Source organism: Oncorhynchus masou, chromosome 28 (genome assembly GCF_036934945.1).
Source record: "Oncorhynchus masou masou isolate Uvic2021 chromosome 28, UVic_Omas_1.1, whole genome shotgun sequence".
In the NCBI taxonomy this organism is placed as follows: Eukaryota; Metazoa; Chordata; class Actinopteri; order Salmoniformes; family Salmonidae; genus Oncorhynchus; species Oncorhynchus masou.
Genome location: NC_088239.1, coordinates 14,386,035 through 14,412,441, shown reverse-complemented (window position 1 = coordinate 14,412,441; position 26,407 = coordinate 14,386,035). Strand labels below are relative to the sequence as shown.

Sequence of the window (26,407 nt, the reverse complement as noted above, 5' to 3'; positions counted from 1 at the left end):
CCTCTTCTGAGCTGAAAGGCTGAGGGAGACTGAGCCTCTTCTGAGCTGAAAGGCTGAGGGAGACTGAGCCTCTTCTGAGCTGAAAGGCTGAGGGAGACTGAGCCTCTTCTGAGCTGAAAGGCTGAGGGAGACTGAGCCTCTTCTGATCTGAAAGGCTGAGGGAGACTGAGCCTCTTCTGAGCTGAAAGGCTGAGGGAGACTGAGCCTCTTCTGAGCTGAAAGGCTGAGGGAGACTGAGCCTCTTCTGAGCTCAGAGGTCCCCATGGACCAGAAGTGGGCAGCTGTCAGCTCAGTTCTCTATCAGGCAGCGGCCCACTCCATTGGCCACAGAGGTAGGAAACATCAGGACTGGTTCGATGAGAACTCGGACACCATCACAATCTTACTGGACAATATGCGCACAGGGCGACTCAACAGCCCTTCGCCAGCAATGGAGAGCATCACGCAAGGAAGTGCAAACACTCGTGTGCTCTGCAGAACAAAGGGTGGACGAATAAGGCACAGGAAATCCACATTTATGCCGACAAAAATGACACGCACAATCTCTACATCTCCACTACAGCTATCAATGGTCCTAGAAGTTGCTCCATCACCCCCTGAAGACATGGTCTGACTCTCTTGAAGGACCAAAACCAGATCCTGTTGAGGTTCGGCTGACCATTTTGAAGCACTACTTAACCAGCGCTCTCCAACAGACCACTCCATCCTGGAAGAACTGCCTGTCCATCCACCCATTTCAAAACCTCAACCATTTGCCAACCTTCCAAGAGGTGTTATCAGCTCAAGAACAACATACAGCCATGCATGTCCCCACCAACACAGACTGAGACATACAGCCATGCCTGTCCCCACCAACAAAGACATACGGACTGAGACATACAGCCATGCCTGTCCCCACCAACAGACATACAGCCATGCCTGTCCCCACCAACACAGACATACAGACTGAGACATACAGCCATGCCTGTCCCCACCAACAGACATACAGACTGAGACATACAGCCATGCCTGTCCCTACCAACACAGAATGAGACACACAGACTGAGACATACTACCATGCCTGTCCCTACCAACACAGAATGAGACATACTACCATGTCTGTCCCCACCAACACAGAATGAGACATACAGACTGAGACATACTACCATGCCTGTCCCTACCAACACAGAATGAGACATACAGCCATGCCTGTCCCCACCAACACATACATACATACAGACTGAGACATACAGCCATGCCTGTCCCCACCAACACAGAATGAGACATACAGACAGACATACTACCATGCCTGTCCCCACCAACACAGACTGCACATGCCCCACCTGCAATAAAGTGTGTGGATCTCAGATTGGACTCTACAGCCACCAAAGAATTCACTGTTAACTCTGAAATGGAAGTCATCATCGGATACGATAGACTCCCATAAGCGAATACAATATGGTGTCTGCTGTGTTTGATTGGCTGTCCTGAGCTATGTGACTCTAGGGGAGAGTGTGTGAGTGTGTGTTGAGTCTCTTTGTGCAGACCCAGCATAGGGCCAGTTGATTGGTCGAGGCCGACAGCGCCAGTGATTACCTGAGTGTTGGCTTGGCTCTGTGCGACTAGGCGTTTCCATGGCTCCAGGCCTCGCCATAGTAAAAGAGTTCTGTGGTAGTGTTGCTGGGCCTGGGTCTGGAGCTGCTGGTCTCGCTCCAACCTCCACTGTTTCTCCTGCTCCCTCTGAATACACACACAGTCATTCAGACACACACACACACACACACACACACACACACACACACACACACACACACACACACACACACACACAATCAGTCAGACACACAGACAGACACACAGACAGACACACAGACACACAGTCAGACACACACACAATCAGTCAGACAGACACACACACACACACACAGTCAGACACACACACAATCAGTCAGACAGACACACACACACACACACACAATCAGTCAGACACACACACACACAACACAGACAGACACACACACACAATCAGTCAGACACACACACACAGTCAGACAGAGACACACACACTCACAGGTACTTACTGTGTTAATGTGTAGCTGCTTTATGAACACATGGTTATGTTTTATGTTTGTGATTAAGCTGCTAGTATCAGAACTCGGAACCACATTTTCAAGAGCTTCTAAATGTCTAGTTAGATCTGACCATCAAGCTGTGTCAGTGTGATATAAGGCCAACATTATCACACATAACATTGACCAACCATTGCATCAATGCTTTGAACAGCTACCATCAAAACATCACTACAAATCTAAGGGAATAAAAATTGAATGTTCAATGTGTTTCCATCGCATTTTCAACTCTAGTTTTGATAGTTATGTCACAAAAACTGTTACGTTAAATAGCAAATGTGCCTACTCTGGTCTTCTGTCTGCATTTACAACATTGTACTGAAACGTCCTGTTTCATCACAGCTGTTGTGATTTTTATTATTTATTTTATTTTTTATTTTACTAGGCAAGTCAGTTAAGAACAAATTCTTATTTTCAATGACGGCCTAGGAACAGTGGGTTAACTGCCTGTTCAGGGGCAGAACGACAGATTTGTAGCTTGTCAGCTCAGTGGTTTGAACTGGCAACCTTCCGGTTGCTAGCCGGTTACTAGCCGGTCGCTAGTCCATCGCTCTAACCACTAGGCTACCCTGCCGCCCCATTATAAATGTATACGTTATGACTTGCATAAAGACTGGATGGAAATGTGGTTACTGTCACATTACTTTTGTCTTTGTTTCGGGGAAAAAAATGTAATTTTCCTTGACAGAATAATTTTTCTCATCTGACTAGATTTGACAGATATTACTTTCACCACTAGAGGGCAATTGGATGATTTCTGTGGGTCTGTCCTCCCTAAATTGTTGACTGTTTTTGTGCTTGGCAGTTCTCAGCTGTTAGCAGCCAATGGCTAGCAGTTTCTTACCAGCGATTAAAAACTGAGGATTCCTTTTTTTTCTTCTCTCTTCTCTCAAGTCATTGCTAAATTATTTAACATAACAAATCAAACATTAAACCTCAAACAATTCATGGTATCCTCGTAAACAATTCATTTAAAAAAAATAAAATCAAATGAAGACCCGGTGTTTATTTGCTCAAATGTGTGCCGTTGCCCAGCTATTAAAAGGGACAGACATTTAAGTTTAAAGTTATATTATGTTATTATTATGTATTGCATACGTGTTAATGACATCTATGTGTATATATACCGAACAAAAATATAAAATGCAAACATTTCTATGATTTTAGTGAGTTAGAGTTCATTTAAGGAAATCAGTCAATTGAAATCAATTCATTAGGCCCTTATCTTTGGATTTTACATGACTAGGCAAACCAGGCCCACCCATTGGGGAGCCAGGCCCAGCCAATCAAAATGAGGTTTTCCCCACAAAAGGGTTTTACTACAGACAGAAATACTCCTCAGTTTCATCAGCTGTCTGGGTGGCTGCGACCATACGATCCCGCAAGTGAAGAAGCTGGATGTGGAGGTCCTGGGCTGGCGTGGTTACAAGTGCTCTGTGGTTATGAGGCCGTACTGCAAAATTCTCTAAAACGATGTTGGAGGCAGCTTATGGTAGAGAAATTAACATTCAATTATCTGGCAACAGCTCTGGTAGACCTTCCTGTAGCCAGCATGCCAATTGCACGCTCCCTCAACTTGAGACATCTCTGGCATTGTGGGACAAAACTGCACATTTTAAAGTGGCCTTTTATTGCCCCCAGCACAAGGTGCACCTTTGTAATGATTATGCTGTATAATCAGCTTCTTGATATGCCACACCTGTTAGGTGGATGAATTATCTTGGCAAAGGAGAAATGCAACATTTTAGAGAAAAGCTTTTTGGGACCTTTTATTTCAGCTCATGAAACATGGGACCAACCCTTTAGATGTTGCATTTATATTTTTGTTCAGTATGTGTTTCTGTACTGTCCCTGTGATGGCAAGAAATAATATCTGGGTCCGTATGTATCAAGCGTCACAGAGTAGGAGTGCTGATCTAGGATCTAAAGTCCTAAATACACTCTCAGTGAAGTGGAAGCTTTTTTTCAAATACACCTTTCAACTTGAAAGTTGTCCCCAGTACAGTTCTACTGTAAACATTGCGTCACCTCTCTCTCTTGTCTCTTCTCCTCCCTCCTCCTTTCCACTGCTCTACGTTTCTCATCCTCCTCCTCCCTCTGCCTCTCCTTCACTGCTGTTTTCAGCTGGGCCTGAGAAGAGAAGAAAGTTTAATGTAATGCTTCCTAGCACACTTCCCCAGACTCTCTCCAGTGGACTGCACACACACTCCCCTGCAAACAGGTTAATTGTCCCCAGTAACTTTATATATACTTCAATAGCCTCTCTAATTCCCAGCCTCTATTGACCTATCTGAACAACACCAAACTATTCCATATCCCCCACTGGCCTAAACATTTCTCACCAGCCTCTCCTCCTCCTTCTTTCTCTTCAGCTCCTCCACCTCCCTCCTGCGCTCCGCTCGCTGACGAGCACGTTCCTCCATGGCTGAGAAGGGGAGAGAGAGAGAGACCAATAGGAGAACCTTTTTGGTTCCAGGTAGAACTATTTTGGGTTCCATATACTGTAGAACCCTCTTTGGAAAGGGTCCTACCTGAAACCAAAAGGGGTTCTTCAAAGTGTTCTCCTATGGGGACAGCATAAGAACCCTTTTTGGTTCTAGATAGCACCTTTTTTCCGAATGTACATACAGTGCATTCGGAAAGTATTCAGACCTCATGACCTTTTGCACATTTTGTTATGCCTTATTGATTAAATTATTTTTCCCACAATCTACACATGGTACCCCATAATGACAAAGTGAAAACAGGTTTTTAGAAATGTCTGCAAATGTATTAAAAATAAAAAACAGATACATTATTGATGTAAGTAGTCAGACACTTTGCAATGAAACTCGAAATTGAGCTCAGGTGCATCCTGTTTCCATTTGTTCCTCCTCCTCCTCCTTTCCATTTTCTCCGAATCCTCCTCCTTCTCCCAGACTGGCTCTGGTTTACTCCTCGGCTCCGCCGACTGCTCCAAGTGCCCCCCCCCTCTGTGGTCGCCTTCACTCCTCGTATCGTCGCCTTTCCTCCTGTGCTGTCTCCACCTGCTTCCATGGCAGGGTCTTGTCCCCTGCCATTACCTCCTCCCAGGTCCAGGATGTCCTCCACTCATCTTTCTCCGGGGACCAGGATATCTGCTCATCATTCATACGCTCCTTGGTCCTTATTTGGTGGGTTATTCTGTCACGTTCGTCATATTGATGAGACCAAGGCGCAGCGTGATAAGCATACATTCTTCTTTTAATTAACAAATAAACACTAAACAAACTAACAAAGAAACTAAACAAACGTGAAACTATACAACACCAGTGCTGACAGGCAACTACACATAGATAATAACCCACTAAACCAAAATAATTCATAAAACATAGATAACTAAGGTCAGGGTGTGACACCATTGATCATCCTTGAGATGTTTCTACAAATTAATTGGAGTCCACCTGTGGTAAATTAAATTAAATGGAAAGGCACACACCTGTCTATATAAGGCCACACAGTTGACAGTGCATGTCAGAGAAAAAACCAAGCCATGAGGTTGAAGGAATTGCCCGTAGAGCTCCGAGACAGGATTGTGTCGAGGCACAGATTGGGGAAGGGTACCAAAACATTTATGCAGCATTGAAGGTCCCCAAGAACACACCGGCCTCCCTCATTCTTAAATGGAAGAAGTTTGGAAACAGCAAGACTCGTCCTAGAGCTGGCCACCCGGCCAAACTGAGCAATCAGGGGAGAAGGGCCTTGGTCAGGGAGATGACCAAGAACCCGTTGGTCACTCTGACAGACCTACAGAGTTCCTTTGTGGAGATGGGAGAACTGTCCAGAATGACAACTATTTCTGCAGCACTCCACCAATCAGGCCTTTATTGTAGAGTGGCCAGACGGAAGCCACTCCTCAGTTAAAAGGACATGACAGCCCGCTTGGAGTTTGCCAAAAGGCACCTAAAGACTCTCAGACCATGAGAAACAAGATTCCCTGGTCTGATGAAACCAAGATTGAACTATTTGGCCTAAATGACATGTGTCACAACTAGAGGAAACCTGGCACCATCCCTATGGTGAAGCATGGTGGTGGCAGCTTCATACTGTGGGGATGTTTTTCAGGTTTGAGGGAAAGGTACAAAGAGATCCTTGATGAAAACCTGCTCCAGAGCGCTCGGGGCCTCAGACTGGGGCAAAGGTTCATCTTTTAACAGGACAACAACCCTAAGCACACAGCCAAGACAACGCAGGAGTGGCTTCGGGACAAGTCTCTGAATGTCCTTGAGTGGCCCAGACAGAGCCCGGACTTGAACCCGATCAAACATCTCTAGAGAAACCTGAAAATAGCTTAGCAGCGACGCTCCCTGTCCAACCTGAGCTTGAGATTATCTGCAGAGAGGTATGGAGAAACTCCCCAAACACAGGTATGCCAAGCTTATTATAGCATCATACCAAAGAAGGCTCGAGACTGAAATCGCTGCCAAAGGTGCTTCAACAAAGTACTGAGTAAAGGGTCTGAATACTTACAGTATCAGTGAAAAGTTTGGACACACCTATTCATTCAAGGGTTTTTCCTACATTGTAGAATAATAGTGAAGACATCAATGCTATGAATTAACACATGGAATCATGTAGTAACCAAAATATATTTTATATTTTAGATCCTTCAAGACGGTTGGAAAAGCATTTCAAATGAAGCTGGTTGAGAGAATGCCAGGAGTACAAAGCTGTCATCAAGGCAAAGGGTGGCTACTTTGAAGAATCTCAAATATATTTAGATTTGTTTACTACGTGATTCCATGTGTGTTATTTCATAGATTTGATGTTGTCACTATTATACTACAATGTAGAAAATAGTAAAAAATAAAGAGAAACCCTGGAATAAGTAGGTGTGTCTCTACTTTTGACTGGTACAGTTTTGTATTTTTTAGAAATATGCAAAAATGTCTAAAACCCTGTTTTTGCTTTTTCATTATGGGGTATTGTGTGTAAAGTGAGGGGGGAATAAACAATTTAATCAATTTTAGAATAAGGCTGTAACGTAATAAAATATGGGGAAAGTCAAGGGGTTTGAATACTTTCCGAATGCACTGTACATTTGTGGTGTATTGTTCCAAAGGAGAATGTGTGTTTGACAGAGCAAGAAACCGAGTGTGTGTGTGTGTGTGAGAGAGAGAGAGTATCTACAGGCCTTGCCCCTGCTCTCGCCACGGCTCTTCTATTCCTATGTATAGGAAACTTCAGCCAAACAGAGTAACAGAGACTCTTTATTCCTCCATGTACGCTAGCTACAGCTCTATACATCTACGGCACTATACATCTACGGCTCTATACATCTACGGCTCTATACATCTACGGCTCTATACATCTACGGCTCTATACATCCCACTCACGGACATGAAATACATTTTATCCTCTTTCCTATTATTCTCCACAACATAGTCAGACCATTGTGTGATCAACCATCTGGAAACTATTTCTGTGTGTGTGTGGTTTAGCTCTACTCAGAGCTTAACATGGAGGTGAATGTGCTGACTGACCCATGACGGTGGGATGACGACAGGGCTGACGGACAGCTGGTTTCCTGTAGGCCAAGAAACGGCCATCGTTCCCCCAAGCGACTCTTCCAGCCCTGAAACACAGAATATCACCCAGAAACACACATTAAATATTCACTCTCTAATATAGATCTACTCTATTCCCAATTTACCAGACTGACCCAACCAGCCCTGCACCCACTCGCTCCCTGCACACTGCTTGCTCTGTATTCACTCTGCTCATGGTGGCTCTGAGTGGGTGAGTATCCATAGCAACGGCTCCACTTGGGCTGCTCTGCTACATTTCATCACACTAAACTTTGTGAAATAACCTCTCCTGTCGTATATTTGACGAGGTTGAAGCACTTGTGACACCATGTTATGATCTTAGATAAGACTAGCAGGCGCAAATGGCTCAGCTTCAAAATGTTAGTGATCAATTTAGTGATACTAGAGCACTACCTGTACCCTTGTTATTGATGGAAAAACAGGCCCTACTTGGCCCTAACCTGATGTATAACGTTGGGCTAAGGTCAGACACACCCCACAATGGCAACCTGTGCGCCTCTTCTCCTCACCTGGGTTCCCATGGTAATGTGAAGAGGGACCAACCTGGATTCTTTGGGGTCAGAGGTCATCCCTCTGGGCCTTGGGGATGCTGGGACAGCGATCTGGGTGGCTGTCTGGACCTCCTGCCTCAGTCCCATCATGCTCTGCTCCTCCTGGAGGCGTGCGATCTGCTCCTGTTGGTCCCTGAGGAGCTTCCTCTGCTCTGCAATGGTCTGCTGCTGGCTGGCATGGCGATGCTCGAACCGGCCCCCACACACCGCTGCTGTATGAGACAGGGGGGCAGCACCCACACTGTTGTCCCCATCGCCCACCTCGCCCTTCTCCCGTGCTCGCCTCAGCTCGCCTATTGAATAGAATATAACTTTATCATGAAATGATGCACATTTTTAACCCTTTGTGGAAGTAGAAATCTAATCACTGATATTTAAAGTTTCCCCTTTTCACCAATATATATTTTAACTACCTTGGTTGGAACACTGGAACGGAACTAAAGAAAATAGTGGTTCTGTTCAGAACAAATTATTGGAAAATGGTTTCGGTTCCAACCGCTGCTTGATAGAACTAGAGGACAGACAAGTTGCCCTTAACTAAGATGTACAGTTTACATACACCTTAGCTAAATACATTTAAACTCATTTTTTCACAATTCCTGACATTTAGTAAAAATTCCCTGTCTTAGGTCAGTTAGCATCACCACTTTATTTTAAGAATGTGAAATGTCAGAATAATAGTAGAGAGAATGATTTATTTCAGCTTTTATTTATTTCATCACATTCTAGTGAGTCTGAAGTTTACACACACTCAATTGCCTTCCACAGGTTTCCCATAATAAGTTGGGTGAATTTTTGCCCATTCCTCCTGTCAGAGCAGGTGTAAACTGAGTCAGGATTGTAGGCCTCCTTGCTCACACACGCTTTTTCAGTTCTGCCCACACATTTTCTATAGGATTTGGGTCAGGGCTTTGTGATGGCCACTCCAATACCTTGACTTTGTCGTCCTTAAGCCATTTTGCCACAACTTTGGAAGTATGCTTGGGGTCATTGTCCATTTGGAAGACCCATTTGCGACCAAGCTTGATGTCTTGAGATGTTGCTTCAATATTATCCACACCATTTTCCACTTTAAATGTTCTCATTTACAACTGCGACCTGACCAAGATAAAGCGAAGCAGTGTGACACAAACAACCACACAGAGTTACACATGGAATAAACAAACATACAGTCAATAATACAATAGAAAAAGTATTTATACATTGTGTGCAAATGAGGTAGGATAAGGGAGGGAAGGCAATAAATAGGCCATAGTGGTGAAATAATTACAAAATAGCAATTAAACACTGAAGTGATAGATGTGCAGAAGATGAGTGTGCAAGTAGAGATACTGGGGTGCAAAGAAGCAAAATAAATAACAGTATGGGGATGAGGTAGTTGGATGGGCTATTTACAGATGGGCTATGTACAGGTGCAGTGATCTGTGAGTTGGTGCTTAAAATTAGTGAGGGAGATATGAGTTTCCAGCTTCAGTGATTTTTGCAGTTCGTTCCAGTCATTGGCAGCAGAGAACTGTAAGGAAAGGCGGCCAAATGTCACACCCTGACCTTAGTATTCTTTGTTTTCTTTATTATTTTGGTTAGGTCAGCCACCAATATTTAGTATTTAGTCAGCCACCAATTGTGCAAGTTCTCCCACTTAAAAAGATGAAAGAGGCCTGTAATTTTCATCATAGGTACACTTCAACGATGACAGACAAAATGAGAAAAAAAAATCCAGAAAATCACATTGTAGGATTTTTAATAAATTTATTTGCAAATTATGGTGGAAAATAAGTACTTGGTCACCTACAGACAAGCAAGATTTCTGGCTCTCACAGACCTGTAACTTCTTCTTTAAGAGGCTCCTCTGTCCTCCACTCGTTACCTGTATAAATGGCACCTGTTTGAACTTGTTATCAGTATAAAAGACACCTGTCCACAACCTCAAACAGTCACACTCCAAACTCTACTATGGCCAAGACCAAAGAGCTGTCAAAGGACACCAAAAACAACATTTTAGACCTGCACCAGGCTGGGAAGACTGAATCTGCAATAGGTAAGCAGCTTGGTTTGAAGAAATCAACTGTGGGAGCAATTATTAGGAAATGGAAGACATACAAGACCACTGATAATCTCCCTCGATCTGGGGCTCCACGCAAGATCTCACCCTGTGGGGTCAAAATGATCACAAGAACGGTGAGCAAAAATCCTAGAACCACACGGCGGGGACCTAGTGAATGACCTGCAGAGAGCTGGGACCAAAATAACAAAGCCTACCATCAGTAACACACTATGCCACCAGGGACTCAAATCCTGCAGTGCCAGACGTGTCCCCCTGCTTAAGCCAGTACATGTCCAAGCCCGTCTGAAGTTTGCTAGAGAGCATTTGGATGATCCAGAAGAAGATTGGAAGAATGTCATAATGTCATATAGTCAGATGAAACCAAAATAGAACTTTTCGTGTTTGGAGGACAAAGAATGCTGAGTTGCATCCAAAGAACACCATACCTACTGTGAAGCATGGGGGTGGAAACATCATGCTTTGGGGCTGTTTTTCTGCAAAGGGACCAGGACGACTGATCCGTGTAAAGGAAAGAATGAATGGGGCCATGTATCGTGAGATTTTGAGTGAAAACCTCCTTCCATCAGCAAGGGCATTGAAAATGAAACGTGGCTGGGTCTTTCAGCATGACAATGATCCCAAACACACCGCCGCCTGGGCAACGAAGGAGTGGCTTCGTAAGAAGCATTTCAAGGTCCTGGAGTGGCCTAGCCAGTCTCCAGATCTCAACCCCATAGAAAATCTTTGGAGAGAGTTGAAAGTCCGTGTTGCCCAGCAACAGCCCCAAAACATCACTGCTCTAGAGGAGATCTGCATGGAGGAATGGGCCAAAATACCAGCAACAGTGTGTGAAAACTTTGTGAAGACTTACAGAAAACGTTTGACCTCTGTCATTGCCAACAAAGGGTATATAACAAAGTATTGAGATAAACTTTTGTTATTGACCAAATACTTATTTTCCACCATAATTTGCAAATAAATAAATTAAAAATCCTACAATGTGATTTTCTGGATTTTTTTTCTCATTTTGTCTGTCATAGTTGAAGTGTACCTATGATGAAAATTACAGGCCTCTCTCATCGTTTTAAGTGGGAGAACTTGCACAATTGGTGGCTGACTAAATACTTTCTTGCCCCACTGTATGTGTCTTTGTCCTGTCTAGGATTTTTGTATGTTTATGGGGTTGTTTCTAGTCTAGGTGTTTTTATGTCTATGGTTGCCTAGATTGGTTCTCAATCAGAGGCAGCTGTTTATCGTTGTCTCTCATTGGGGACCATATTTAGGTTAACCATATTCCTTGGGTATTTCGTGGGCTATTGTCTATGTGTAGTTGTCTGTTTCAGCACTCGTGTTATATAGCTTCACATTCGTTTTGTTGTTTTGTTTAGTTTGTTTAAGTGTTATTCGTTTTCTTCGTTTAATAAAGAGGAATGTATTTTCATCACGCTGCGCCTTGGTCTCCTTGTTACAACGTACGTGACAGAATAACCCACCAAAAAAGGACCAAGCAGCGTGAAAAGGAGGAACAGCGATTAATGGGGAAATGGACCTGGGAGGAGGTATTAGATGGAGCAGGACCCTGGACACAGCCGGGAGAGTATCGCCGTCCTAAGGAGGAGTTAGAGGCAGCGAAAGCGGAACGGCGATACTACGAGGAGAAATACAGGAGAATAGAGGAACAGAGACGATATGAGGGTACACGGCTAACACGGAAGCCCGAGAGGCACACGAGGAGATTGGCTGAGTCATGTAGGAGACCTGAGCCAACTCCTTGTGCTTACCGTGGGGAGCGTGTAACTGGTCAGGCACCTTGTTATGCAGAGATGCGCACAGTGTCTCCAGTGCGCTATTAAAGCCCGGTGCGCTCTATTCCAGCTCCTCGCCGGGCTAGAATGAGCATCCAGCCTGGAAGGGGGGTGCCGGCTCAGCGCTCCTGGTCTCCAGTATACCTCCTTGGACCAGGATATCCTGCGCCGACTCTGCGTACTGTGTCTCCGGTGAGTTTGCACAGCCCAGTGTGTCCTGTGCCAGCGCCCCGCACTCACCCTGAGGTGCGTGTCACCAGCCCTGTACCATCAGTGCCAACACCAAGCACCAGGCTTCCCGTGCGCCTCCAGAGCCCAGTACGTTCTGTTCCTCCTCCCCGCACTCGTCCTGAGGTGCGTGTCCCCAGCCCGGTACCACCGGTTCCGGGACCACGCACCAGGCCTCCAGTGCGCCTCCGGGGTCCAGTACTCCCTGTTCCTCGCACTCGCCCTGAGGTGCGTGTACCCAGCCCTGGACCACCAGTGCCGGCACCACGCACCAGGCCTACAGTGCGCCTCGCCAGTCCAGAGCGTCCGGCGACAGTACCCAGTTCGGAGCCTCCAACGACGGGCCACAGACCGGAACCGCCAACGACGGGCCACAGACCGGAACCGCCAACAACGGGCCACAGACCGGAACCTCCAACGACGGGCCACAGACCGGAACCTCCAACGACGGGCCACAGACCGGAACCGCCAACGACGGGCCACAGACCGGAACCTCCAACGACGGGCCACAGACCGGAACCTCCAACGACGGGCCACAGACCGGAACCTCCAACGACGGGCCACAGACCGGAACCTCCAACGACGGGCCACAGACCGGAACCTCCAACGACGGGCCACAGACCGGAACCTCCAGCGACGGTCTCCCGCCCTCAGTGTAAAGAAGGGGGTCCAGAACGTAAGCCGCCACCAAGGTTAGATGCCCACCCAGACCCTCCCATATATGTTTAGGGTTGCAGCCGGGAGTCCGCACCTTTGGTGGACTCATTATTATTTTGGTTAGGTCAGTGTGTGACTATGGTTGCCGAGATTGGTTCTCAGAGGCAGCTGTTTATCGTTGTCTCTGATGGGGGCCATATTTAGGTAGCCATATTCCTTGTGTATTTTGTGGGTTATTGTCTATGTGTAGTTGCCTGTTTCAGCACTCGTGTTATATAGCTTCACATTCATTTTGTTGTTTTGTTTAGTTTGTTTAAGTGTTATTCGTGTTCTTCCTTTAATAAAGAGGAATGTATTTTCATCACGCTGCGCCTTGGTCTCCTCGTTACAACGTACGTGACACCAAAGTAGGAATTGGCTTTGGGGGTGACCAGTACTTGCTGGAGCGCGTGCTACAGGTGGGTGCTGCTATGGTGACCAGTGAGCTGAGACAAGGCGGGGCTTTACAGAGCAAAGACTTAAAGATGACCAGGAGCCAGTGGGTTTGGCGACGAATATGAAGCGAGGGCCAGCCGACGAGAGCATACAGGTCAAAGTGGTGGGGAGTATATGAGACTTTGGTGACAAAACGGATGGCACTGTGACAGACTGCATCAAATTTGCTGAGTAGAGTGTTGGAGGCTATTTTGTAAACGACATTGCCGAACTCGAGGATCGTTAGGATAGTCCGTTTTATGAGGGTATGTTTGGCAGCATGAGTAAAGGATGCTTTGTTGCGAAATATGAAGCCGATTCTAGATTTAATTTTGGATTGGAGATGCTTAATGTGAGTCTGGAAGGAGAGTTTGCAGTCTAACCAGACACCTAGGTATTTGTAGTTGTCCACATATTCTAAGTCAGAACCGTCCAGAGTAGTGATGCTGGACGGGCGGGCAGGTGTGGGCAGCGATTGGTTGAAAAGCATGCATTTAGTTTTACTTGCATTTAAGAGCAGTTGGAGGCCACGGAAGAAGAGTTGTATGGCAATATAATCTCATCTGGAGGTTAGTTAACAGTGTCCAAAGAAGGGCCAGAAGTATACAGTATGGTGTTGTCTGCGTAGAGGTGGATCAGAGAATCACCAGCAGCGAGAACGACATCATTGATCTATACAGAGAAGAGAGTCAGCCTGAACCCTGTGGCACCCCCGTAGACTGCCAGAGGTCCGGACAACAGGCCCACCGATTTGACACACTGAACTCTGTCTGAGAAGTAGTTGGTGAACCAGGCGAGGCAGTCTAACAGACTAGTAATAGGGGTTGCAACAATTTCAGCGGATAATTTTAGGAAGAGAGGGTCCAGATTGTCTAGCCCGGCTGATTTGTAGGGGTCTCGATTTTGCAGCTCTTTCAGAACATCAGCTATCTGGATTTGGGTGATTAGAAATGGGGGAGACTTGGGCAAGTTGCTGTGGGGGGTGCAGGGCTGTTGACCGGGATAGGGGTAGCCAGGTGGAAAGCAAATTGTTGAAATTCTCAATTATCGCGGATTTATCAGTGGTCACAGTGTTTCCTAGCCTCAGTGTAGTGGGCAGCTGGGAGGAGGTGCTCTTATTCTCCATGGGCTTTACAGTGTCCCAGAACGTTTTGGAGTTTTTTCTACAGGATGCAAATTTCTGTTTAAAAAAAGCTAGCCTTTGCTTTCCTAACTGCCTGTGTATAGTGGTTCCTAAATTCCCTGAAAAGTTGCATAACGCGGGGGCAATTCGATGCTAATGCAGTACGCCACAGGATGTTTTTGTCCAAGGGCAGTCAGGTCTGGAGTGAACCAAGGGCTATATCTGTTCCTGGTTCTACATCTTTTTGAAAGGGGCATGCTTATTTAAGTTGGTGAGGAAAGCACTTTTAAAGAATAACCAGACATGAGGTCAATATCATTCAAGGATACCCGGGCCAGGTCGATTAGAAAGGCATGCTCGCTGAAGTGTTTTAGGGAGCATTTGACAGTAATGAGCGGTGGTCGTTTGACCGCAGACCCATTACAGACGCAGACAATGAGGCAGTGATCGCTGAGATCCTGGTTGAAGACAGCAGAGGTGTATTTGGAGGGCAGGTTGGTTAGGAGGATATCTATGAGGGTGCTCGTGTTTACGGATTTAGGGTTGTACCTGGTAGGTTCATTGATAATTTGTATGAGAGTGAGGGCATAGTGCTTAGATTGTAGGATGGCTATGGTGTTAAGCATATCCCAGTTCAGGTCACCTAACAGCACAAGCTCTGAAGATAGATGGGGGGCAATCAATTCACATATGGTGAGAGACTTGTTTCTGGAAAGGTGGATTTTTTTAAGGTAGAAGCTCAAGTTGTTTGGGCACAGACCTGGATAGTAAGTGAGAACTCTGCAGGCTGTCTCTGCAGTAGATTGCAACTCCGCCCCCCAGTTCTATCTTGTCGGAAAATGTTATAGTTAGGGATGGATGGAAATTTCAGGGGTTTTGGTGGTCTTCCTAAGGATTCAGACACGGCTAGGACATCCGGGTTGGCAGAGTGTGCTAAAGCAGTGCTTAAAACAAATTTAGGGAGGCTTCTAATGTAACATGCATGAAACCAAGGCTATTACGGTTACAGAAGTCAACAAATGAGAGCGCCTGGGGAATGGGAGTGGAGCTAGGCACTGCAGGGCCTGGATTACCGGAGGAACAGAGGAGGAGTAGGATAAGGGTACAGCTAAAGGCTATAAGAACTGGTCGTCTAGTACGTTTGGAACAGAGAGTAAAAGGAGCATGTTTCTGGGCACGGTAGAATAGATTCAAGGCATAATGTACAGACAAAGGTATGGTAGGATGTGAATACAGTGGAGGGAAACCTATGCATTGAGTGACGATTAGAGAGATATTGTCTCTAGAAACATCATTTAAACCAGGTGATGTCACCGCATGTGTGGGAGGTGGAACTAAAGGGTTAGCTAAGTCATATTGAGCAGGGCTAGAGGCTCTACAGTGAAATAAGGCAATAATCACTAACCAAAACAGCAATGGACAAGGCATATTGACATTAGGGAGAGGCATGCATAGCCGAGTGATCATAGGGATCCTGTGAATAGCTCGGCGGGCTGGAGACACGGCAATTCAGACAGCTAGCGGGCTGGGAATAGCAAGTTAGCATAAGTGCCTTAGAGGGACGTTGCGACGTAAGAAGTCGTGAAGGATCAGTCGTGAAGGATCAGCAGGGCCCTGTGTGGTAAAAGGGTCCAGGCCAATTGGCAAAATAGGTATATTGGCCAAAGAACTTGTCCGATGGGCCTCTTCAGCTAACAGTCCGATATGCTCTAGACAGCTAGCAGGTCGCGTCTGGGCATTATGGGCATTCAGGGGACGTCGCGACGGAAGAGAGAGTTGAAAAAAAACCTTGGGCAGATTACGTCGGTAGTCCTGAAGGTAGGCCTTGAAATACATCCACAGGTACACCTCCAATTGACTCAAATTATGTCAATTAGCCTATCAGAAGCTTCTAAAGCCATGACAATTTTCTGGAATTTTCCAGGCTGTTTATAGGCACAGTCAACTTGTATGTGTATGTAAACTTCTGACCCACTGGAATAGTAATACAGTGAATTATAAGTTAAATAATCTGTCTGTAAACAATTTTTGGAAAAATTACTTGTCATGAACAAAGTAGATGTCCTAACCGACTTGCCAAAACAATAGTTTGTTAACAATAAATGTGTGGAGTGGATGAAAAACAGGTTTATTGACTCCAACCTAAGTGTATGTAAACTTCCGACTTCAACTGTAGGTAGGAGTTTCCCCTAATATATTTAAACATTTACTTTGATCACTCACCTGCACTCAGCGCCGCGTTACGCCTTGTCACCTGCCAGGGGAGGGTGTGCAGGACCACAGCCCCCAGCGGTCCGTCCCCTTGACAGGCAGGAGAGGGGGTGGGGCCGGCAGGTTGTGACCCTGGCTGACCTTTCTGCAGAGACAGGAATTGTGAAGTGTACAGGTCACATGGAAATAGGGGAAATGGGATGAAGTTGATAATGAAAATATACAAATACTGTTTTTCTTGGGAAAAACAATCTCAATTAACATTGAAACAGATAAAATGACATTTAAACTGTATAGAAATGATAATGACCTACATTTATAGTCTCTTCTAACAGTCATCTAACGAATGCTTGACAGTCAGGGTAATGGGACTAATTTTAAGACATTTTGATGTCAAGGAAATATTATAACCAATTTTATGTGCGGCCCTCTGTACCTCAGTGAAGACCAAATGCGGCATGGCAAAATGAGTTTGACACCCCTGATCTAGATAGAAGTTCCCCTCTCCTTTTCCTCAAGCTCTATTCCACTATTCATTTTCATTTATATTCTCTCTCTCTCTCTCTCTCTCTCTCTCTCTGAGGAGAAAGCAAACCTTGCAGTGTTGTGAATATTTAATCAACTCCCAGAGAGAAAAGTACAGGCCAACTCATGCGAGGAGAGGAACTCTGAAACAGAACTTGTTTATTCAGTAGATACTGATAGACTAATGCATGACTTTCACCAAATGAATACAAAAGCACATTTTATTGCCTTGCAGATTCATTTTACCATTGCAGAATTAAGCTATAGCTAATATTTAATTTATGACTACAGATCGTTACCACCTTCGGGCTTCTGTCTGTACTGTGATACACTCCAGCAAATGTATATCCAATGGGCAGACAACACTGTGTGTGTGTGTGTGTGAGTCTGAATCTGTATCTGTCATTTTGCCTGTGTCCTCCTACGTAGCTATGCCTATACTTTGTTTGTGTTGACTTTCCTCAGTGGGAGGGCTCTACAAGTGTCACTCACCAGTTCTACGGTTTCTGATTGGCCAGAAGGCTCAGGTAGGGCAGTGATTGGCTCAGGAGTATGCGTCTCCTCCATCATCTTGAGTTTCCCAGTTGCCACGGCATTAATCAGGGCGGCCATCTTGCGCCGCGTCTCTTGCTGCTGTGAAAACAGCTCACGGCGTTCTCTCTCCACCCGACACCACAGCCGCCAATCACTGAGGCATCGTCTTAGCAAACGCCTCCGGTCACTCACCATCGCCACCTGGCAGCGTCTACGAGGGATTACGCACTATTAGAGACAAAACACCTGGTGTGACTGTGATGAGTTTGAGGGCCAGATTTGCTAATCATCTTCACCAGGTGCTTACAGGCACCTGTTTACTTGGCAAGGCAAAACAAATTACCTGATTTAAAACTGTCTACTTTTTCTTCCTCAATGTTCAGAAGTCAGATTCTGTGTTAATATTAAATTCAGCCTGCGCGCCAGTTAGGTATAGTTTTCACTTTTTGAACCAAAGTGCGAAACATAAAACTTCACCCTCCCAGAACACCAGACAAGCTAAATAAAGTATGCAGATTGTAATGTTGGGACAGACTCCATTCTGTGCTTACCTTTTCTGGGTCCGTAACTCCTCCTCTGTTCTCTCCGCTTCCCGCTGCTCTCGCCCTGCCCACACCAACGTCCGCCATTCTCGCCACGCCCTCAGCTGGCTCCTCCAATCACAGAGTGCTGCTGCCTTGCCCATCTGCAACCTCCTCTCCAACAGCACTGAGTACCAGCCAGAGAAGTGCCTCTGCAGACACTGAAACACACACCAATGTGTTGTTCAGACACTAAGCACACACCACCAACAGAACTCTGTCCTTCTACTAACCTTAAGGTTGTGCATCTGAACCCTGACCTCTACTTGCTGTAGTCTGAGTGGTCTCTCAGTGTCACGTTGTTTCTGTGCAGTAGAGAATGAAGGGCCTGACTGGAGTACCAGTGAGCTCTTAGCTGCCGTCTTCCGAGCGATCCTCTCCCTCTCCCTGTGGGGGAGACACCCAGACACAGTCACACCTACAGGGTCCTGACCTAGCTCCAAATGGATTGGCTTATTTTAGAGACCCATCATTCTGAATAAGAGCTCATTGCATGGGTGTGATGCAGGTGATTGTAGGAGTGTGGAAGTAAATGTGTGGTTTTGTTTGTCTTGCTGTTTCCATGGTTACTGTACATTTGCCTGGCTAGTTGCTCCAGGTTCCTCCTCTCCTCCGTCTCGCGGCGCAGTAGCACCATCTCCTGCTGCACCATCTCCTCCTGCCTGCGTGCCTCCTGCCTCCTCCGCCTCTCCTCCCCCTGCTCCCTCCTCTGCGCCTCCTCCCTGGCCTGCCTCCGCGCCACCCTTTCCCTGTGCAACCTCTCCCGCTCCGCGTCCCGCCGTGCACGGTTCTCACGCACCTGGAATGAGAAAAAAGGAGGAATTAGATGTGGATGATGTCATAAAAGAGAGCAGAAGGTTGTAGTAAACAGCTTAATTCACTTCCATTCACTGGGACTTCCATTTGGCTCCCTATGTTTTCAACTTCTTGGGAATCCTGAGACTGTCCAATCCTGCGTAACATCTCTCTGGTTCTGTACCTGTCGGTGACGTGCCTCCATGGTGAGGCTCGGGTCCCTCCTCATCCTCCTGTCTCGCTCTTCAGAGTCTAGTGCCAGATCCTCCACTATCCCAGAATCCACCACTTCCCGCTCCATGAGGTCTTGAAGGAAGTTGTTAACCGCTGAGCTCTCCTCTTCATCAGCAAGGTGGGAATACAGGTCTGAGAAAGAGACAGAGGGTGTACTGTATTTCATCTGGTCCTTATGGACCCACTGACTGTGGTATGATGTATTAACTGAACCATTTATTGTCAGATGGAAGTTAAGAGTTAAATGTGTGTTGTTGTATAGGTTAGTGTCTCTGTACCATCAAAGTTGCTGTAGTCCAGGGAGACAGGCTGGGCAGGTGGCATGGCTTCTGGACTGTTCTTCTCAGGGGAGACAATCACATCCTCCTCTTCCTCCATCTCCAATTCCAGACGCAACTTGCTGTTCATCCAATCACTAAGAAGAGCCTGGGCTACAGGAAAAAAAAGAGTCACAAAAAAGGTGTGTGTGTGTGTGTGTGTGTGTGTGTGTGTGTGTGTGTGTGTGTGTGTGTGTGTGTGTGTGTGTCCTACCTTCCCCATATGCTTGGTCATGATCCAGCAGCTGCTCTGTGCTGTGTAGTGCCATTGACTGACTGCTTATCACTGAATGGGGCTTCTTCAGGGAAAAAACCTCAGTCACTGCAATGTCTGAGGCCATTTCCACTGTCTGGGGACACAAAAGCACACCTCATGAATACATATGGCCTTATAGACAGATATAGCAGAATAATATCCTCTGCACACAAACAGTGTATCTCTGGTTTCAGGAGGTAAAGATGGACAAAGTGAAAGAAAGAGTTCTCACCTTCATCCATTGGTTGATCTCCACATTATTGAGCTGTACCTGCTATTGTAGAGAATGAGACTTATTTATCATGACAAGAGCAGGAGCTCAGACCGTTTCACAGACAGTGAGAGTGGTTAACCGGTGGATGTAAAACCAAGAGAGTCCAGCCAATGCCTAATGTCTGAGGATTATTTCTAAGAGTGATTCAAGTATCCCTGTGTCACCCTGAGCACTACCAGAGGATCTCCGTGTCATGACTGTCCACGAGAATCACAACAGGTCAGATCAGGTTTGCAATGAATAACTTCAATCAGACCCCCTCTCACCCGTAGAGGGGACGGAAAGAATTAGTGGGGATTAACAACTCACATCCTGTTGTAAATCAAGGGAGAAGACCCAGTCCTGCGCTCTCCAAATACACCAAAGGAATGTGCTTTGTCTCAACAGACCTTTTTCCCTCTGAAACTATTAACACATTCAAAGGCAACTACTGGAACAAAATGTATAACGTATAACGTAGAGAATGGTCAGAGGCGATCAAAAGAACACTCATTTTGTGATGTCATGAAAAATGTTAAAAAGGAAATACTGTAACTTTGAAGGTATACCCACTACATATATAAAGTTTACATACTATGTGTTGTGCAGGTAATATGAAAAATTATGAATCAAATCAAATTTTATTTGTCACATACACATGGTTAGCAGATGTTAATGCAAGTGTAGCGAAATGCTTGTGCTTCTAGTTCCGACAATGCAGTAATAACCAACAAGTAATCTAACCTAACAATTTCACAACAACTACCTTAGACATACACGTGTAAAGGGATGAAGAATATGTACATAAAGATATATGAATGAGTGATGGTACAGAACAGCATAGGCAAGATGCAGTAGATGGTATCGAGTACCATGTATACATATGAGATGAGTAATGTAGGGTATGTAAACATATAAAAGTGGCATTGTTTAAAGTGGCTAGTGATACATTTTTTGACATCAATGTTTCCATTATTAAAGTTGCTGGAGTTGAGTCAGTATGTTGGCAGCAGCCACTCAATGTTAGTGGTGGCTGTTTAACAGTCTGATGGCCTTGAGATAGAAGCTGTTTTTCAGTCTCTCGGGCCCTGCTTTGATGCACCTGTATTGACCTCGCCTTCTGAATGATGGCGGGGTGAACAGGCAGTGGCTCGGGTGGTTGATGTCCTTGATGATCTTTATGGCCTTCCTTTGACATCGGGTGGTGTAGGTGTCCTGGAGGGCAGGTAGTTTGCCCCCAGTGATGCGTTGTGCAGACCTCACTACCCTCTGGAGAGCCTTACGGTTGTGGGCGGAGCAGTTGCCGTACCAGGCGGTGATACAGCCTTACAGGATGCTCTCGATTGTGGATCTGTAGAAGTTTGTGAGTGCTTTGGTGACAAGCCAAAATTCTACAGCCTCCTGAGGTTGAAGAGAAGCTGCTGCGCTTTCTTCACCACGCTCTCTGTGTGGGTGGACCAATTCAGTTTGTCCGTGATGTGTACGCCGAGGAACTTAAAACTTACTACCCTCTCCACTACTGTCCCGTCGATGTGGATAGGGGGGGGTGCTCCCTTTGCTGTTTCCTGAAGTCCACGATCAAATCCTCTCTTTTGTTGACGTTGAGTGTTTGGTTACTTCCCTGACACCACACTCAGAGGGCCCTCACTTCCTTCCTGTAGGCCGTCTCATCGTTGTTGGTAATCAAGCCTACCACTGTTGTGTCGTCTGCAAACTTGATGATTAAGTTGAAAGCGTGCATGGCCACGCAGTCGTGGGTGAACAGGGAGTACAGCAGAGGGCTCAGAACGCACCCTTGTGGGGCCCCAGTGTTGAGGATCAGCGGGGTGGAGATGTTTTGTTACCTACCCTCACCACCTGGAGGCGGCCCGTCAGGAAGTCCAGTACCCAGTTGCACAGGGCGGGGTCGAGACCCATGGTGTTGAGCTTGATGACGAGTTTGGAGGGTACTATGGTGTTAAATGCTGAGCTGTAGTCGATGAACAGCATTCTCACATAGGTATTCCTCTTGTCCAGATGGGTTAGGGCAGTGTGGTTGTGTTTGCGTCGTCTGTGGACCTATTGGGGCGGTAAGCAAATTGGAGTGGGTCTAGGGTGTCAGGTAGGGTGGAGGTGATATGGCCCTTGACAAGTCTCTCAAAGCACTTCATGATGATGGAAGTGAGTGCTACGGGGTAGTCGTTTAGCTCAGTTACCTTAGCTTTCTTGGGAACAGGAACAATGGTGGCCCTCTTGAAGCACGTGGGAACAGCAGACTGGGATAAGGATTGATTGAATATGTCCGTAAACACACCAGCCAGCTGGTCTGCGCATGCTCTGAGGACGCGGCTGGGGATACCGTCTGGGCCTGCAGCCTTGCGAGAGTTAACACGTTTAAATGTTTTACTCACGTCGGCTGCAGTGAAGGAGAGTCCGCAGGTATAGGTAGTTGGCCGTGTCAGTGGCACTGTATTGTCCTCAAAGCGAGCAAAGAAGTTGTTTAGTCTGTCTGAGAGCAAGACATCCTGGTCCGCGACGGGGCTGGTTTTCTTTTTGTAATCCGTGATTGACTGTAGACCCTGCCACATACCTCTTGTGTCTGAACCGTTGAATTGCGACTCTACTTTGTCTCTAAACGGACGCTTAGCTTGTTTGATTGCCTTGAAGAGGGAATAGCTACACTGTTTGTATTCGGTCATGTTTCCGGTCACCTTGCCCTGGTTAAAAGCAGTGGCTCGCGCGAATGCTGCCATCAATCCACGGTTTCTGGTTGGGGAATGTTTTAGTATTTGCTGTGGGTACGACATCGCCGATGCACTTGCTAATAAACTTGCTCACCAAATCAGCGTATTCGTCAAAGTTGTTGTTTGACGCAATGTGGAACATATCCCAATCCACGTGATAGAAGCAATCTTGAAACGTGGAATCAGATTGGTCGGGCCAGCGTTGAACAGAATTGAGAGCGGGATCTTCCTGTTTTAGTCTATAGGCTGGAAGCAACAACATGGAGTCATGGTCAGCTTTTCTGAAAGGAGGGCGGGGGAGGTCCTTATATGCGTTGCGGAAGATAGAATAACAATGATCCAGGGTTTTACCAGCCCTGGTAGCACAATCGATATGCTGATAGAATTTAGGGAGTCTTGTTTTCAGATTAGCCTTGTTAAAATCCCCAGCTACAATGAATGCAGCCTCAAGATATCTGGTTTCCAGTTTACATAGAGTCAAATAAAGTTTGTTCAGGGCCATCGCTGTGTCTGCTTGGGAGGGAATATATGCGGCTGTGATTATAATGGAAGAGAATTCTCTTGGTAGATGATGCAGTCGACATTTGATTGTGAGGAATTCTAAGTCAGGTGAACAGAAGGACTTGAGTTCCTGTATGTTATGATCACACCACGTCTCGTTAATCATAAGGCATACCCCCCCGCCCTCTTCTTACCAGCAAGATGCTTATTTCTGTCTGCGCGATGCATGAAGAAACCAGCTGGCTGTACCACCTCCGATAGCGTGTCTCGAGTGAGCCATATTTCCGTGGAGCAAAGAACGTTAGTCTCTTTTGTTTCTCTGGAATGCTACCCTTGCTCGGATTTCATCAACCTTGTTGTCAAGAGACTCGATATTGGCGAGTAGTATGTTCAGGAGCGGTGAGCGATTTGCCCGTCTCAGGAGCATGACCAGAAGACCGCTTCGTCTGCCCCTTTTACGGCGACGTTGTTTTGGTTCGCCGGCTGGGATCCGATCCATTGTCCTGGGTGGTGGACAAAACAGAGGATCCGCTTCGAGAAAGTCGTATTCCTGGGCGTAATGATGGTGAGTTGACGTTGCTCTTATATCCAGTAGTTCCTCCCGACTGTATGTCATAAAACCTAAGATTACCTGGGGTACCAATGTAAGAAATAACACGTAAAAAAAATATACTGCAGTTTCCTAGGAACGCGAAGCGAGGCGGCCATCTCTGTCGGCAAGGTATAAATGATGGGCTAAGGAAAAAACACATTGGACCAGAAAAGTGTGAATGGGCAGCTGCACGTTTAAAACAGATTGAACTTTGAATCTCAACACGAGGTGGAGACGATAAAATTACCTCCCGAAAAATCACTGGTATGGCTGATTAGCTCTCCCAAGTAAAGTATCTTCGAAAGTGAATTTAAGTAGGACCATCCTGTTACTCTGGTCAAACCATTGTATTATGCTACTCTCATCAAACCACTGGGGAACCATCGATACGGCTGGCTAGCCTATCTTCAAAGAAGCATATTCAAGAGCGAATGGAAGGAAAATTAACTCTATAGTTCTGTTCAGGACTACACGACAAGTCACTGGATACGAGCCAACTACAGAGAAGGACAACAGTAGAAGACTTTTTGGAACCATTTCAGACAATCAGAGCCTTACAAGCATGCCGCAAAAAAGGCCCAACCCCCTTTCCAAGGAGATCTCCGGCGAATTCAGGCATTTCACGTAAATACATTCATGATTTCTTACTTAAAGCGGGCGGCGGTTCGTGTGCAAAGTATATGGTTACTGTAGGGGAAAGTAGTTTCTGAATGTACCAATGGTAAGTGTCTCTGACCCTCTCCCTCTTCATCTCTTCTTTAACAAGCAGCCATGTTGCCGTCATTCCGCTAGGGACCTGTTTTCAGCGTATTACGTCTTCAGTCAATAACCGGTGCTCAGATTTTTGCAGATGCATGGATGTTACGACTGTTCAGAATGCGGATATGATACGAGGTTATGATTAATAAGTTGACATTTTATAGATGTGATAGGTAAAGATCTTTGAGTTTAATTTGGGGGATGGTAACTCTTTAAAGAATCATTCTCGTTGTGCCCCAGATCCTAATGAGTTAATTGTTACATGATTAATTTAATTGGGTAACAATTAAACATAGTTAATTAGCTAAATAACAGTCTTCAGATTCATGTTAATTAAAGTCAAGTCACGATATCAAAAAGGCCATTTTAAACTGTAAGGGCGTCTTCAGCCTTCTCCAGTCACTGGGATGTATAAATCCATACATTCTGAAGCCCCACTTTTTTTTTAAAGATAGCTTTGAGGGCACTTTTATAATGGTTAACCCATCTCGATAGGTTTCTTCCAATAAGGAAATGTCTGAGAGATGGAGACAGAAAATATGATACAGTTGAATATATTTAAAGGTCCAACACAGCTGTTTTTATCTCAATATTACATCATTTCTGGGTAACAATTATTAAATACCTTGCTGTGATTGTTTTCAATTAAAATGATAAAAATTCAATTAAAAAATTGCTTCTGAGCAAAGAGCAATTTCTCAAGTAAAAATTTAGCTTGGACTGTCTGAGTGCAGAGGGGAACATTGAAAATAAGCTGTTAATGGCAGAGAAGCTTGGAACTCTCTTTCTTATTGGTCTATTAAATAATTTGCCACCTGGTGATGTCACCACGCAGGCCAAAACTCCATCCCATTTACGTCATTTACATTTACGTCATTTAGCAGACGCTCTTATCCAGAGCGACTTACAAATTGGTGAATTCACCTTCTGACATCAGTGGAACAGCCACTTTACAATAGTGAATCTAAATCATTTAAGGGGGGGTCTGAGAAGGATTGCTTTATCCTATCCTAGGTATTCCTTGAAGAGGTGGGGTTTCAGGTGTCTCCGGAAGGTGGTGATTGACTCCGCTGTCCTGGCGTCGTGAGGGAGTTTGTTCCACCATTGGGGGGCCAGAGCAGCGAACAGTTTTGACTGGGCTGAGCGGGAACTGTACTTCCTCAGTGGTAGGGAGGCGAGCAGGCCAGAGGTGGATGAACGCAGTGCCCTTGTTTGGGTGTAGGGCCTGATCAGAGCCAACAAAGCCAACAAAACAAGCTGAAATTTCAGCCGGTCTTTTTAAACAGCTTACACTAAAATGGCATTAGCATAACTGGAGCCAGCAGGCTGACTTTGGTTGTCTGGCTTCCAGGTTAAGAAGGGCTGGTGTTAAGAAGGACGGTGTGGCGGGTCATGTTTCAGAGGAGGCATGACTTGACCTTAGCGTCTATGGAGCCCGTTGGGGAGTTGCAGTGATGCGACAAGATCGCAATTGGATATCACGTAAAAAGGGGCAGGAAATCAAAAACAAAAAAATGTAATAAAGGCAAATCATGTTTTTGACTGCACCAGGCCTTTAAAAGTTTTGTT

The 26,407-nt window shown here is 45.7% G+C and overlaps 1 protein-coding gene across 1 annotated transcript in view; it reads right to left on the bottom strand.

Moving 5' to 3' along the window:
* The window catches only part of LOC135516949 (coiled-coil domain-containing protein 191-like), a 31,185-nt gene extending 11,088 nt beyond the window's left edge, over positions 1-20,097 (bottom strand). The window contains exons 1-13 of the mRNA XM_064941009.1: positions 19,969-20,097; positions 19,716-19,868; positions 19,388-19,569; positions 18,984-19,207; positions 18,642-18,795; positions 18,379-18,569; positions 17,786-18,038; positions 16,781-16,913; positions 8,219-8,519; positions 7,610-7,701; positions 4,451-4,533; positions 4,137-4,238; positions 1,576-1,719 (exon numbers count right to left, since the gene is read on the bottom strand). Of these exons, the coding sequence (XP_064797081.1) occupies positions 1,576-1,719; positions 4,137-4,238; positions 4,451-4,533; positions 7,610-7,701; positions 8,219-8,519; positions 16,781-16,913; positions 17,786-18,038; positions 18,379-18,569; positions 18,642-18,795; positions 18,984-19,207; positions 19,388-19,569; positions 19,716-19,868; positions 19,969-20,095 (2,139 nt within the window). The 5' untranslated portion in view covers positions 20,096-20,097. The remainder of the gene's footprint in view (positions 1-1,575; positions 1,720-4,136; positions 4,239-4,450; positions 4,534-7,609; positions 7,702-8,218; positions 8,520-16,780; positions 16,914-17,785; positions 18,039-18,378; positions 18,570-18,641; positions 18,796-18,983; positions 19,208-19,387; positions 19,570-19,715; positions 19,869-19,968) is intronic.
* Positions 20,098-26,407: the final 6,310 nt, after the last annotated feature.